Source organism: Buteo buteo, chromosome 3 (assembly GCF_964188355.1).
Source record: "Buteo buteo chromosome 3, bButBut1.hap1.1, whole genome shotgun sequence".
NCBI lineage: Eukaryota > Metazoa > Chordata > Aves > Accipitriformes > Accipitridae > Buteo > Buteo buteo.
In genome coordinates this window covers 64,257,051-64,273,173 of record NC_134173.1, presented here as the reverse complement: position 1 = coordinate 64,273,173, position 16,123 = coordinate 64,257,051, and the positions used below count along the sequence as shown (strand labels likewise).

At 36.4% G+C, this 16,123-nt stretch overlaps 1 protein-coding gene across 1 annotated transcript in view; it reads left to right on the top strand.

The window, feature by feature from the left end:
• Positions 1 to 16,123, top strand: part of TAF2 (TATA-box binding protein associated factor 2) — a 65,964-nt gene that overhangs the window by 4,234 nt on the left and 45,607 nt on the right. The window contains 8 exon segments of the mRNA XM_075023862.1: positions 8,631 to 8,749; positions 10,105 to 10,246; positions 10,612 to 10,843; positions 12,077 to 12,261; positions 12,835 to 12,948; positions 14,258 to 14,357; positions 16,010 to 16,078; positions 16,080 to 16,096. Of these exon segments, the coding sequence (XP_074879963.1) occupies positions 8,631 to 8,749; positions 10,105 to 10,246; positions 10,612 to 10,843; positions 12,077 to 12,261; positions 12,835 to 12,948; positions 14,258 to 14,357; positions 16,010 to 16,078; positions 16,080 to 16,096 (978 nt within the window).

The window sequence follows — 16,123 nt, the reverse complement described above, 5'->3', positions numbered from 1 at the left end:
AAATCACGTGACTGTATCAGGTTAACTATTGGACTACGAAATTAAGATGCTTATTACTGTCCTTCAGCTATTTGTTGTATCCCCTTGGACAGTGATTGCTCTGAGAGATTTTCTAGCTGAAAAGATGGAAAGGGCTCAGTAAGCAGCTTCAGAGGTTATATCACCGTGGTTAACTCATACAGCTGATGAAGACAGATAGGAACTGGGTAGACTTACTCTGAAGCAAACTGCAGAGCGTTCATACAGTCCTGCTGGTTAGATTTGTGAGAATGGTGGCATTCTCAAATGATGTAGCTAGGTCTGTAACAGGTTGTCTAACCATTGCCTTAATGACTAGAACCTTTGAGATGTTTTTTAGCCCATCTCAGTTTTCAGGTTAAACCTGACTTAAATTCTCTGACTGTTGTCTGAAAACTAGAGTATTAAAGAGAACTTCTGTTGTTCAGGTACTGAGATTCAAGTCCTACTTTTTATCCTAAGTTACGCATCCTTGGAGTTGAACTGTTTGTTTATGGCAGACTCTATATTCCTTTATTAATCACTTATGCAAGTGTTTAAATAATTAAGTTTGCATATACTGTGTTCATTTGTATAGGACACTGAACTGGACATCAGAGTTCTGACTTTTTTTTGAGCTCTGAAACTGAACCACTTGAGTCTATTAATTCTGTAAGTCCTGTCTGTTTTGTGAGTTGATTTTGTTGTTGTTGTTCTTGTTGCTATTGCTCGGCAAGTCAAAAATTCAGAATCCTCATTCAGGGGATTCTAATTGTTCTGAAGAGCTAGAAAGTAAAGGTTTTGGCCTTTCCCAAGGAATCAAACTTTCATTATTTATTAGCATCGTAGATGAGGGTATAAGTCCTAGTATGTTATCTAAACTCACTTTGAAATTTGAAAGGAAATGTTTCAAATTATTCACCATCTGATATTGAAGAGCAAGTTTAAAAACATGTAGCTTCCCATATGTTTTGGGGAGATGATATGGGAAGAGACTGTGGTAAAAATCTTGTATCGGTTTGTTTTTCGGTAAGAGAAGCACCATGGGCAAATACTTTCACTAAGTATACTCTTCTGATTTTACTGAAGCTTATGTTCGTGTTCTCACACCTTCTTTTGACTGGCTTAGTTGAATTTACAGTTTGCAGAATTGTTAAAGAACTTCTAGTGAAAGTGGTATACATGTTTAATAGCAGGTGATATGAAATCACAGAGTCCTTTAGGTTAGAAAGAACCTATTTGAGATCACTTAGTCCAACTCCCCTGCTCAAGCAGGGTCAGCTAGAGCAGGTTGCACATGGCTGTGTTCAGTTGGGGTAGGTGTATCTCCAAGGATGGAAACTCTGCAATCTGTCTTGGCAACGTGCTCCAGTGTTTGATGACCCTCACAGTAGAAAAGCATTTTCTTGTATTCAGATGGAATTTCATGTATTTTAACTTGTATCCACTGACAGGACCAGAGGCAATGGGCAGAAACTGAAACACGGGAGGTTCACTCTGAACATCAGGAAACACTTTTTTACTGTGAGAGTGATGGAGCACTGGGACAATTTGCCCAGAGAGGTTGTGGAGTCTCCATTCTTGGAGATACACAAAAGCAGTGTAGACATGGTCCTGGGCAACTGGCTCTATGTGGCCCTGCTTGAGCAGAGGGATTGGACCAGATGACATCCAGAGGTCCCTTCCAACCTCAACCATCCTGTGATTCTGTAATAACTGAATCCTGAATAACTTCTGGAAGATGTGAGAAAGGAGCAGCATTTAAAATTATCTGAGTGAGCACTCCATTATGTTAAGAAAGGGATCAGGAGAGATAATTGTGTATCATTTTGTGGAGAAAGTTAATTTCTTTGTTTAGCGTCCTAGCGGTATAGTGGAACATCATCCTTTTTTTCATATTGTCCTGTTTAAGAGAGGTGAACGAAATTTGAGGACAATGCATGCAGAGTGAAATACTGTGTCACACAGGGCTACAGTGGCCTGTGGTTTTCACTGCTGCAGTTTTTCACATTGCAATTTAATAGAAAGTCTCTGTATTTCATAACTCCTGTGTTATAGTTATGAAAGAGAGAGATCACCAAATATTCTTAACGAAAAACTAGTATGTCTCTTTTCTGTATCTCAGAAGTCAAAGGCTACAAGGGTTACAAAGTATTAGATGAGATGTGTATATTTTCCATTGAAATACCTGATCATAATTGGGTATTGAGCATGATGGTAGCTAAGTTTTGATTAAATACAGCATCTCTGCTCTTAAGGCAGGATTACAAACAGAAATGCTAGAAATCTAAAAACACTTGAATTAGTACCTCGCCCCAAAAAATTCGTCAGTGGGTTTCCTCTGCCCTTCTTTAAAAGAACTGCTTCTAGAAACAGTAGTGGTTTGTAGTAGTCTTTACCTAGTCATCATCATCTCTTCCAGGTTCTCGTTTGTATGGCAAATTTAGTGATGATGTCCTTTGTACTCTTAGAGCTTAACTAGGTATATCAATTATTTTGAACAGGACACAGATCAGTCATCAGGTTTTATTTCTAATGTTACAGGGATAGTTATCTTTTGCACAGTTTTCTTCAGTAGTCTGTTAAACTAGTAAATCTGAAATGAAGATGGTTCTTAGCAACCTATTTATTTAAAATAATTTGGTTTATATCTTTGCTCTTTCCTGTGGTGTGTAGCAAATAAAAAAATAAGTCCAAGTTTTAAGGTTTCATACACGACCATCTTCTTGCTTTTGATAATGCTTTTGGTTTTCTTAAATATTGATTTCTAAAAGAATACATAAAGTATGTAGAAAAAGTTTTTAATTTAATGGACTCTTTCCTACCTTTTTTTATCAAAGTTAAAATATTTTAAAGACTTCTCACTCTCTCAGCTAGCAACAGAATTCAATTAAAAATGGAAACTTCCATATTTAAAACCACTATAATTATTGATTTGGGAAGACTTGCTACAGCATCCCTGATTTAGGAGGTTATGTTTGCTGATATGAGGTGAAGGTCAAGTGAGGTCGTTAATTGTTGATGTTGTGCAAATTTTAGCATGCAAGAAAACATAGTTAAAAGAGGGTTGAGAAAGTCAGGATTAAAGAGAGCTTTATGAAATACAAGTAGCACCAGCTGAAGTTGTTTGCCTCATGATGATGTTCTCTGCTATTTCTTGGGTGAGATCTGTCATATCAGCTTTTTGTGTTTTGAATTTCAACATTCAACTTTTTTGGTTCAAGTAACACTTTTGGGTTTTATCATCTATTGGTGCAACAATCATTGATATGTGGTATCTGTCACTTCACATTTTCTGTGTTGCAGAAGGTGAAACAATTTTTTTTGGTCTTGTATATTGGCACTTCTGCTGAATGACAAAAAAAAACTCATTAAAAAGTTAACTAAAAATTGGTGAATTTTGTAGGAAATGTTAGAAACCTTTAATTGGTGCATTTGATGTATTTGCCAGTTTATCCATCAGTCCCAAACCATAATTTCAGGTAACAACTGAGACAACTTTAAAAAAGTTTTATCTAGAAATAAAGTCAGTCTTCCATCTTGCAGTTTCCTCCTGAGGCTTCAGGACATCATAGCTTTTTCATATCGGAATAGATGGATGAACTTACATAATGCAGTCAATTTCTCGCTGACTGAGCAAATATCTAAACAGTGCTGTAAGGTATAAAACAATTCAGATAGTTTTACCATATGTACACAAGGTGGCAGAGAATCCCATTTTGCTCATACTTTTAAGGAAGAGTTTGAAATCTTGCAAAGACTGCAAATAGTGTTGGAGAATGTCTGTTTGGGTCTTGTAGGGCTGCTGTTGTTGAGTGTTACAGCTGCCTCTGTCCTCCTCATCTTCCCTCTTTTCCTTGTAAATTGTTGCTTTCTCGATTCTGTCAATATAAGGGAAGTGGGATTTATTTTTCTGGGCTGTAGTACACAGAAATCCCACAGCTTGTATTCTTACTGCTGAGACAACTGCTTGTATCTCAGCCTCTTTTATGTTGAAATGGGCAAAGGAGATCTCAGTTTTCTTAATCCTAAGGGTAAGATTGTAAACTGTTAAATAGCCGCAGCTAAAGTTTGGAGTTTTGATGCAGTGGTTTGATCTGTGATAAGTGAAGTTTGTGGTGATCCTGCTGTTGCCTGGTTATGTGCTTCACGTGTTTGTGTGGTAACTGTGGTGCAGGGTTGAGAAGCTACTGCATTTCATTATTACTTCTTTGTAAAGGAAAGTATGTTTTTGTATAGCTAGCTGATGTGCACATGATGCTTTCCTGTGCATAGGTACTCTGTTCAGTGTAATTTTAACCTTTAGCAGTGTATACCTGTTCATTCACTAGTTCAGCTTTTTTTTTTTTAAACTTGAAGCCTGTAGTTTTTAAACATTAAAAATATGAAGATATTTTGATATCCTCCAACTTCACTGTTGCTTTAGTTACAAGCAGCAGTAACCTGTGAGAGAGTGCAATATCGTAGCCTTCAGGGCATGTCCTGCAATATTCTTTCTTCTGAGAAGTCAGTGATCAAGCCTTTAGCCTATACACAAAATAGAGAAATTACTGGTGGACTGAGCATGTGTTGTTTTGCTGCAATAAATAGCCTTCGTTTCCACTGGTATGATGCTCATCTAGTTGTAAATTCATGATAGACTTTATTAGAAATAAATAGAGGTGTAGAGAACTTTTGAAGAAAGAGATGGCAAAGCCCTTAACCTTGGGCAAGAATGAAAATCAGTTTTTTCACTGTGCCAAAGATTCAAATCATTGCCTTATTAATAAATTGCCTATATGTGTACATGTGAGAAAAATATATATATATAAATATGCTGTATCATATATTTTGGGGTTGGACTCCAAACCCAAGTGCTAATTGTATCCTGGAAGCAAAGTAGAATAGTACATTAATTACTACTAATGAAGAGTAATGAATTACATGTGGATCAAAGAACTTATTTTGCCAAGTTGATCTTAAGTACTGCAGAAAGAAAGTGGTTTATAAACTATGTTTGGGCTATGTAACAGTTAAGTAGCACTGCTGCAGCTAGTAGTGAGAGATGCTATGGAAAATTGACATGGAGGTATTTGGAATTGATGAGTAGCTTTAAAAAATAAGTCTCAGCAGGATCACTTGTTTCCAGTCAGTCAACAAGCATGCACTTGGGCTGTAATTAACAGTGGTTTTGGTGAATTCTGATAATAGAATGTATGTCTACCAGGAAAAAACATGAATGCATATTACTTCTTCATTGTCAATCTACACTTAGCATTTGGAAAATTTATCTTTGTTCCTTGGGCCGTAACTTTTGGCATGTGGTCTGTTTTTGTTAAAATGGCTGTATCCAGTTTATTGAGAATAGTTCAACCTATGAAAAAATTAATCTGTGGTACTAAGCCTTTAATGGATTCCTTTTACAATGAATCACCCATTTGAATTGGAACACTTCGCAAAAATAGAAGTATCAGAATAGACTGTTTTCCATAAAATGTTAAGCCCTCTGGAATCTACCTTTCTTGCTATAAAATCATAACTTTTTCCTGTCTATGAACCTATTGATGTTTAAAATGTAACCACATGCTCATCACTGTCGTCAAACTTGGAACAAATTCTCATTGATGTATTGGAAAGGGATCCCCTGTCAGTAATAGTGAATTTTCAGGACCAGTTTAAAAACTTTGAGACTTTACAATCTAACAGAACATTGTTGTTTTCTGTTGCTAGTTTCTTTAATTACTAAGATAGTTTTTAGTCATGCAGTCTTTTTTTAAAGATGTTATTCGTTTGCCTTCCTAGGATCCCATTTGAAGACAGCTTAAAGCAACATTGGTTGGGGTGGTTAAGATCCCACTGACAGTCTCCCATGCCTCAATTAGTTGCACTTCTTTGACCCCTCTATGTCAGATCAGGGAGCTAAAACCAACTGAAAGCTGTCTGCAAAAAAAAAAAAAAAAAGACTTTTTTTTTTTCCATTTGGCACTTTCAGCTGCATCACCGCAGGGTCGGCTGAACAGTAGTCTCCTTAATGAGTGAGGGAGTAGGAATGTGTGGCTGAGACTAGGAGACAGCACATCAGCTGGAGTTTAAGTTGGTTTGAATTGTTCTGGAACCATAGCTGAAGTTGTAGTATATTCCAGTGTAAAATTCAACCTTATGCTTTTAAAGCTTGTTGGCATTATATCCTATCTTTAGGTACAGTTCAGCTATGAAAAAGGAAAAAATGATTATGTATTAAGACTTGGGATTTGGGTGTTTCTATGTTCATATGCTCCCATTTACTATTCATGTCCTATTTTCAGAAGCTTCCAAGCAAAGTAGACGAGTTTACTGCTCCTAACATTCTCAGTCTTGGTAGTGGTGCCAGGGAATTTGTGCACTATTATTGCCAAAGATGAAGAACTGCATGAAAATATGTTCTCAATATATTTCAGTGTTTTAGCAAAGTTTTTTAGATGTGGAAGGCTAGGAGTATAAGCATGGTGTTTGACATACCTAGACTTATAGGATGATGCTGGCATGGTTAATTACCCTTCATTCTTCCAAGAAAGGTACTGTAATTTGGGTTGAATGCTGTTTTCTCTGTGGGTGGTGAATAGAGAATGGTTAGATGAAAGTAAAATCCTGAAATGAGGTCATGTCTGCTTTGTGTGGACTTCAGATTCCATGGAAGAGTGGAGTCTGCAGCCGAAAGTTAATTTACTCCATTGTGGTGCGGTAATCCTGCACCTGGGTCGGGGCAACCACCGGTATCAATACAGACTGGCGGATGAAGGCATTGAGAGCAGCCCTGCCAAGAAGGACTTAGGGGTACTGGTGGATGAAAAGCTGGACATAAGCCGGCAATGTGCGCTTGCAGAAACCAGGACAGCAGCCCAGAAAGCCAACTGTATCATGGGCTGTGTCAAAAGCAGTGTGGCCAGCAGGTTGAGGGAGGTGATTCTGCCCCTCTGCTCTGCTCTGGCGAGACCCCACCTGCAGTATTGCGTCCAGCTCAGGGGTCCTTGGCACAGGAAGACATGGACCTGTTGGAGCGGGTCCAGAGGAGGGCCACAAAAATGATCAGAAGGCTGGAACACCTCTCCTATGAAGAAAGGCTGAGAGAGTTGGCATTCTTCAGCCTTGAGAAGAGAAGGCTCCAGGGAGACCTTATTGCAGCTTTTCAGTACCTAAAGGGGGTACTTATAAGAAAGATGGAGGCAGACTTTTTAGTAGGGCCTGTTGTGATAGGACAAGGGGTAATGGTTTTAAACTACAAGAGCGTAGATTCTGACTAGATATGAGGAAGACATTTTTTACAGTGAGGGTGGTGAAACACTTGAACAGGTTGCTCAGAGAGGTGGTAAATGCCCCATCTCTGGAAACATTCAAGGTCAGGTTGGATGGGGCTCTGAGCAGCCTGATTTAGTTGAAGGTGTCCGTGCTGATTGCAGGGGGGTTGGACTAGGTGACCTTTAAAGGTCCCTTCCAATGCAAACTATTCTATGATTCTATAGTAGCTTTATGCTTGATTGTGGCTCTTGCCCCCACAGTGGTTGGTTTCATCAGTGGTACCTAAATTCTGGAAAAAAAGGTGGTAAGTATTTCAAACACTTTCTCTTCAGGTATAGAGTTGTGCAAGCTTTTGAAGAACTCTGTGTACTAGAGGATTAGAATTAAGAAAAGTTTTGCTCCCATGTTTTGCACAGTTTAAAAATCCATTTTGAAAGAGTATAAAAGCTATCGCATAAAGATGCAAAAGCAGGGTTATTTTTGGACTTGACTGGTCATCCTCCAGTATCTGAACTTAAACACATTAAATAGTGAGAAGATAGCATCCTGCTCATAATCACTTCAGCAGTGGACATATGCATGTTCCTGCTCATTTCAGTAGAAAAGTTAATCTAACTCATAACTGAAGTAATGGCTCATAACTGAAGTAATGGTATGACTTTGGAATGAAATGTGCAGTCAATTAGCAGCTAATATATAGTAGCTTAAACAGCTTAAACCTGATTACAAAAATTTGTGTCTGCATCTTAAATAAACCAATTGTGGTAACACTTAACAAAAAATTTGTTTCTAGGCACTGAAAAGTATAATATATATTTCATTGTGTGTGTGTTAAGGTGAGAACTCTACCATCTAATATTTTATGTGATATTTACAAGTGCCTAAAATAAAACTATTCCTATCCATCAGGCTAAGAGGGGGGAAAATACCATTGCCAATCTAAAATCTTGCTACTTTTAGAAAAACAACATAAAAGCAAAACTACAATATATGAGGAGGCAGATCTTCAAGACAGATCTTTAGAATAAACATACAAACTTAATCCAAAATTTTCTTAAAAAAAAAAAAAAATTTCTATTCCAATAAACGTAAATAATACTCTTATTGGGAAGAAGAGAACACTGAGCACTTCTCATTTAATTTATTGGGGATTATTACTGCTTAAGTCTTTTTGATCACTTTTGTAAGAGCCTAGTTTGAAGTTCTGGGTTTTGAAATCTCATCTTTACTCTTCCTTTTTCCCTCCACTCATTTAAAAACAGAACAAAATACTTGGTTGAACATGTACCATGAATTTCAGTATAGAAATCATATAACTTCTGAGGTTGTTTTTTGTAGTTCAGCATGTACTTTAAGAATTAACTGGGTATTTCTGACAGGAGGAATCTCAACTATTTTTCCAATGCCTATGCTGCCGCAGTCAGTGCTGTGGACCCAGATGCTGGAAATGGAGAACTCTGCATTAAGGTTCCTTCAGAGCTGTGGAAACATGTTGATGGTAAAGTAAAGAGATAACACTGAAAGCTTAATTTAAGATGCCACAGAGTTGTTAGCTACGAGTTTGCATAGGAAGATAGTACACTTAAATAAATGGAAGTAGCATTGCATTATTTTGTGAAATGATGGTTACTGTTTCCTTTTTCCTCACCAATATCTTTCCAGATGAAGTCTGAAAAATACCTTCACACTTCTTGGTAATATGGAGAAGTGGTTGCAAGGTTTCTTAACACTCGTTACAAACAAGCTCTTGGGTAGTCATGAGCCCAGAAGTATACATGAGGAAGTGGGTGTAATGAAGCATATTGGGTGCTAAATTGTAACTTTGACGCTGCTCACAATATATATGATCCAACAAAGAAAATCATCGACAAGGATATATCTAGATACATCTTTTTTTAAAGAGCTATATTATTTTTTTCCAATCTCACTTTGAAGAATGGTCATTATAAAATTGCTTTGGTAGTGAAAAGTAGACTACTTTATAACTAGTATACTAGGTCGTGGAGCAAGTAACTTTTAATAAATCACTCTCCAGTATTGATAACTTTCTTGCATGGATGTTATTAGTTTCTTGTATTATTTTCTTACATGGTTTTTTCAGTTTTTCCCGTGGATTTGAGAGACCTGTGAGAGAATAATAACAACTGTATCATGAAGCTCGCTCATGCAGTGTTGTCAGATACACCTTAATGGGAAAGACACTTTTATTTATTTTAATTTTTGTTTAAGTTCCTGTTGTCTTACTTGCAAGCCTAGAAGGGAAAATATTCAAACAGGTATAATTTTTCTTTTCAAAGTTTGAATGCCAAAATATGGTGAGACTTGTTGGATAAATTTCACCATATGCTTGAATTTCTCTTTTTGCCAGTCTATTCATAGGTGAGATTTCTGTGAAACTAAACCAAAGCAAAGACACTGAAATTACAGGAAAAGCTTTAACTATAATAAGAGGTTTTAAGAAACTGCAAATGACAATAACATGTCTTTTAAGAATGTGCCTGATACATGCGGTTTTTCTCGAAAATTATTTCAGCAAGGCACAAAGGAGACCATGGTTAGGGTACAATCAGTGTATAAAGATTATTTACTACTGGGCAGTTGGAAGATGAAATGTAACTCCAATTGCAGTTTTTATTCATTAATAAAGATTCTTATAAATTCACATCCTGTAACTTAAGAGGTCTCAGGTTTTTAAGTTTGTGAGCAGTGCTTTGTAAGTGGACCTGGAGGCCCGTGAGAATGAAGTAAACACATAATCTTGAGAGACCAAAAGTCCAAAACTGAATGATTATTCTGAAATAATTTTCATGTAAGTTGTATATATTTACTCCAATTTCGGTCTTGGTGCTGCAGAGTTAAAAGTCCTGAAGGTGCATATAAACTTTTCTCTGGACCAGCCAAAAGGAGGCCTTCATTTTGTGGTACCCAACATGGAGGGCAGCATGGCAGAAAGAGGGGCTCATGTCTTTTCGTGTGGTTATCAAAATTCTACAAGGTAAGAAAACTGTCTTTGAATGTTAGACTGTATTTCCTATTTAATCTCAAACTATAGGAAATACAGATAATTTCTTTGGAATTTTTCAAACCTGTAAGAATTCAAAACTTAGTTTGTGCTTGAAATGAGTTTACGGATGTGAAGTAGCATCTAATGATTAGTAATTAGGATTTCTAGTCTCTATAACTCAGCAGGAGGTAACGGCAAAGAAACTTGTAGTGCTTTATAAAATTAATGTATAGTAGGAGTCAGTATGTCAACATTCAAAGTATTTAAGAATGTAGTTTGGAACTTGAGAGAAAAATCATCTGTGAAAAAGAGATTATAATTGTTAACCATTTTTCCCCCAATCCTAACTTCCCTAGGTTTTGGTTTCCTTGTGTTGATTCATATTCTGAGTTGTGTACCTGGAAACTTGAGTATACTGTAGATGCTGCAATGGTGGCTGTTTCAAACGGGGATTTGGTGGAAACTGTATATACCCACGATATGAGAAAGAAGACTTTTCATTACATGCTGACTATTCCAACTGCAGCTTCTAACATCTCCTTGGCAATAGGACCTTTTGAAATACTTGTTGATCCATACATGCATGAGGTAATAATCTTCAGAGGCCTCCTTTTTTTTTTTTTTTTTTTTTGTTAAAGAATTATGACTATTATGTTGCAACCAGTATATATTGGTCAAATATGGGTGTGTCTAGATACAACCTCCATTAGTACACTTATATGATAAAATTTCCATAGTAATGCCTATATTTAAATTTATCTCCAAAGTAAAGCCTTTGAATGAGCAGTAATTCCATTTATGCTTGAATTTATGGGGCTAATTTAGTTGGAGTTAGTGAAAGCATATTTCTCAAAATCACTTTAAACCCATACTGTTACCTGTAGTAGATGAAAATTATTGCTACACAATTGAGTAGTCTTCTGAACTAAATTTGACATTGAGTTTTCATTCTTAACAGATTGTTGTCATAATGTTGAAGTACACCAGTTTATATTTACATCTGCAGTTTCAGGTTGGGTGAGGATGGACTTGGCAGGCAGGTTAAGTTACCAGTTTAGCATAAAGACTGGCCTGTATATTTTGAAAGCAGGATAGGAAAATACTGGGAAATAGCTATGTTTCACTTGATCCAAAGGCAAACATCAGATTTTAGTTCTCAGCAATGGTATTCTGTTGACTTTTACTGTGGGGGACATACTCACTTGTGGAAGATAATAGCTGTTAAAAAAAAAAAATCAGTTGTTGATATTTGAAAAACCCAAACTGATAAATTTCTTTAGAGTTTGACTTCTGTAGAGCTAACTTGAAGTTATATATCATTCTCAGCTTGGTTCCTGTGTCACTGCTAAAGTCAATGTCATGGGCTGCATCATAATTTTGTAGAAAAAACATTAATATCAAGGGTTACTTGTAGTTTTAGCTGTAACAAGTCTTCTAAACAGTAGCACTGCTTGACTAATTTGAAAACAGCTAATTCTTTACTGCATAAAAGAAAAATACTATCTTCAAAAGATACTGGATTGCAAAATCAAAGAAAAATGTCATGTGTTTTTAAATGATAGACATCACTAGGTAGACATTGTTATTGTGCATTGCCTGCTAAAAACTGTTTTTCTGTTGTAGCTCTCGCAATTAAGATGGACATCCTTGTGCACTTTTCTGCCATGATAGTCATTATCACAGCTTGAAAATATTTTTTTCGGTCAAATTTACAGCAGCTGTATTTTTGTTGTGTTGGGGTGGGGGGGTCTGTTATGTAATATACTTGATATTTATGATTTAAATATATTCGTCAGTCTCGTACCAAATTTTCCTTTGTAGGTGACTCACTTCTGCTTACCACAACTTCTCCCATTGCTCAAACATACCACGTCATACCTTCATGAGGTGTTTGAATTTTATGAGGAGATTCTTACCTGCCGCTATCCGTACTCTTGTTTCAAGACTGTTTTTATAGATGAAGCTTATGTTGAAGTAGCTGCTTATGCATCCATGAGTATTTTCAGGTTAGTATTTGAGAAAATTGCACCTTCTAAATCCACAGGCCTAGAAGCTCTAGATCCAAGACTATTGAGAAATACACGAAGCTCTTAATATTTTTGTAGCCTGAGCTTTGGGCTCTCTAGTTTGAAAAGGCTGGCTTTTGTTGACATTACAGGCTTTTAACACCATTTCCAATTTTATCTGTTATAAAGATGTTAGATATGTATCTTCTTTAAGAAAAAATTGGCAGTAGTTTTCTTACTGAATTAGAAACACCATGCATGAAATATTTTAAGATCAAATTAAGTGCAGAAGTTTCATTATGTTTTATTTTTCTTCAGCTGGGATAGGTTACCAGGAATCCAAAAGAGTTTCACCAGCTAAACCAGACTACTTTGGCTCTACACAGAGAGTTGTATATAGATGATAATAGCAGGAGATCTGCCTGGATTAAGGCTATTAAAAAAAAGTTGTTACTATCTCATTGCAAAACCAGTGAAGGAATTATTTTATTTGTTTGGGCTTTTAAAGCAAGGCCCTTATTTTGTTTGGAGCTGGTGCTCATATTGTGTTATTTTCTTTTCTTGGGGGTCCAGCACAAATCTCTTACACAGCGCAATGATTATAGATGAAACTCCACTGACAAGGAGGTGCTTAGCGCAGGCCCTGGCCCAGCAGTTCTTTGGATGTTTTATATCCAGAATGTCCTGGTAAGTATTTTACCATTGTACTCTCTAGAAAATGGGGAAAGTCTAGGAAACTCAAATTTTAATTTGCAAGTTGCATTTTTATCAGAATAAGTGAAACAGTTACTGTAGAAGAAAGAAAAAAAACCAACAAAAAGGAAAAATAAATAAAACCAGCTCAATAAGTGAAAATCCATGAGTATTTTTGTTTGTTTGAAGGGAGAATGTGAGATATAAAGGTTCCAAAGGCTGTAGAGATTGAACATGTCTTCTCTTAGAAATTATTGCTACTGAATGTTGTAGTGTGCTTTGGCATCTGGAAGTTTTAGAAGGGAGACTCTTTTGTATCATCAGTAAATTTTTATCAGATATTTTGGATGAAGAAGTGTAGCATGCGTAGGACGTACTTGTGGAGCACAGGACTAATAAATCACAAAGAAGTTCAGGGAGAGGAATGCAGAAATTAGTGTTAAATGGGCAAATTTGTTGGGATGGTAAGCTGCCTATAATTCCATCTCTCAGAATATCTCCCCCAACTGGCTCTTGCAGTTCTGATGAGTATTTATTTTAAAGCCTTTTGCATGCACTTTATGTATCAGGGACAAGGAGCCCATGACTTTTGTCATGGCAAAAGTGTATGTCCCAGAGTACCCTTGGCTTAAAAAAAAAAGAAATCAACATTTTTTTAAATTGATGTTTATACTATTTTAATTTCTCTTGCTCTCTTCCTTATTTCTAGCCTACTTCCATGGTGAAGACAATTTTTTCTTCCCTCATAATGACTCCCTTTTTTTATGTCTTATTCACTTCATCATACCCTGTATGTCATTCTTATGTTTAGAATTCTAGTTCTTGATCATTTTATAGTTTTTGTCCATGTTTATCTCTCTTAGAACATAACTCTCAGAAGAGGTGTTTAAATGGCTGTCCACCAAATTGTGAGATAGGTATTTTGTCGACTTGCTGGCTAAATCTTCTGCATTGCATTGGGAAGTTTATCAAGAAATTAAGATCCTATAGATTAGCAGTTTTTTTAACTTTAGTGTCCATTTCCACTGTTTTATTGTTACTGTTTCAGCTAAAAGTTTGGGTTTATATTTTAATCTGGGCTTCTGTGGTAAAAGTTCAGTTTTCACTGGCTTTTCAGTTTCATCTGTCCCATCCAGGTGCCAAGTCACATACATAAATTGGTTCACAGCTCATCAGACTCCTATTGACTTAGAGAAGTTATATAACCTGCTGAAATTTGTGGCTATTTTGAGCTGGTTAAAAATACCATCCCTTAAAAAATACCTTCTGAAGTGATATAATTCATGCTTCTTTCTTATTATAGGTCAGATGAATGGGTACTAAAGGGAATCTCTGGTTATATTTATGGCCTTTGGATGAAAAAAACCTTTGGTGTTAATGAGTATCGCCACTGGATTAAACAGGTAACAACATAATAGTAGTATTTTCTACATCTTTCAGACATTTTGCATCAAAGAAGATGCAATATAAAACCAGAATATAATATAGTTTTGCATTGCAATCTAAAGAAATGCTTAGTAGATAAAACTTAGAGCTGAAATATTTTTACCACTTGCTGCAAGGAAAAACACCAAACATACTAACCAAAATATGTTTCTGTGACTACCTTATGAATAATAATTTTCATTGTCTCTCTGTGCAATTAATTTTCCTCTTTTTGTTTGGGCTTTTGCACAAAGCCAGAAAGAAAAAGTAAAAAAAAGATTGTACTTTTTTAACACTTAGAGTAGAATATGGGATTCATAAGGACATATATTTGGTGAATTTGTTATACTGTGATGGCTGTCCGTATAGCTCAGAAGGGCTCCAGTGTTAGCATGGATCAATAGTAGATACCTTTTAGTATCATTTAAGTACTAAATTGAAATAATGAAACAGTAAAAAATCCCTGTTGAAGGGATTTCTTTTCTTGGAAAAGAAATTTCTATTTATACCTTACATTTCCAGATGTAATGCTCTGAGTTAGGTACTTTCTAGTGATAGCAGTTGTGACTCCTCATTCTTTGCCAGTAACATTCATTCACAGAAAGGTATATATCTTCTTTCTTTCATCACATTATCTTATTCTTCCTATTCCAAAAACTAGATTCCTAACCCCAAGGGCTCCCATGTACATGGCTTAGTCACATGGGGGCCCAATACCATATCCTTACCTGCCTAATGTACATTCAGCTCACCAGTTGTGTGCTGTCTGTACTAAAGGTGGAAGTGCTATAGAGAACAGCAGAACTGGATGAAGGTCTGTATTGAGAGTTCACTGCTAGATGCATGGATGTTAATTGCTCATGTTCTTCCCTATGAGTTAGCCAAGTGCTTCCACATAGAACTAAGAGGTGCTACTGCCACCACCTCCAGTTCTGTCCTTACTGCTTCAAATGTATTATCAATATATGAAAGTGTGTAAGTTGGTATAAATCAATAAATTTCAGTACATATCAACACTTGGAAATTCCTTGACTAACACTAGGTTGCAGACAGACATCGCTTCGCTCTCCCTATGCTCAAGCTGATCCGATTTGATTCAGAAGCTCTGTTGACTGTTGGGTGATAGTGAGCCCATGCAAACATCCTGCCTTGAAGTGTGCTTGTTAACATGGGCACAGCACCGCACATATTCAAACTCATGTTCCAGTTCAGAGCCAGCTTCTGTCTGGCTTAGACGCAGGTCAAGGTGAGCTTCTATATGCTGCAGTCTACTGTGTAGGTATACCCAGTATTACTCTCCACTGCAAGGAAATAGTAATCACCTTCATTTCATTTGGTCAGAGACAACTTACTTATTGAACAATAATACTCTTTAGATATATTGTAGTTAAATATTGTCGTGGGTTGACCCACAGTCCAGGGCCAGAACAAGTATTAACTGCTAATGTCTACTGGTTTATTATTGTTTGACATGCTGAGGAACATCCCTGATTTTTAAAATGCTCTTTGCGTTTGTAAACAAGTTTAGTTAGGACGTATGGCTTGAACAATGATATGAAAAGCTTTCCTGTCTTTAAATAATTTCTCTACTTTTCAAAATTGTGCTTCTTATGTATGTTGTACTTTTTAGGAGTTAGATCAAATAGTGGCATATGAACTGAAGACTGGTGGAGTTTTACTGCATCCAATATTCGGAGGAGGGAAAAGAGAAAGACAAGTATGTTTATTTAAGCCACAAGTCATT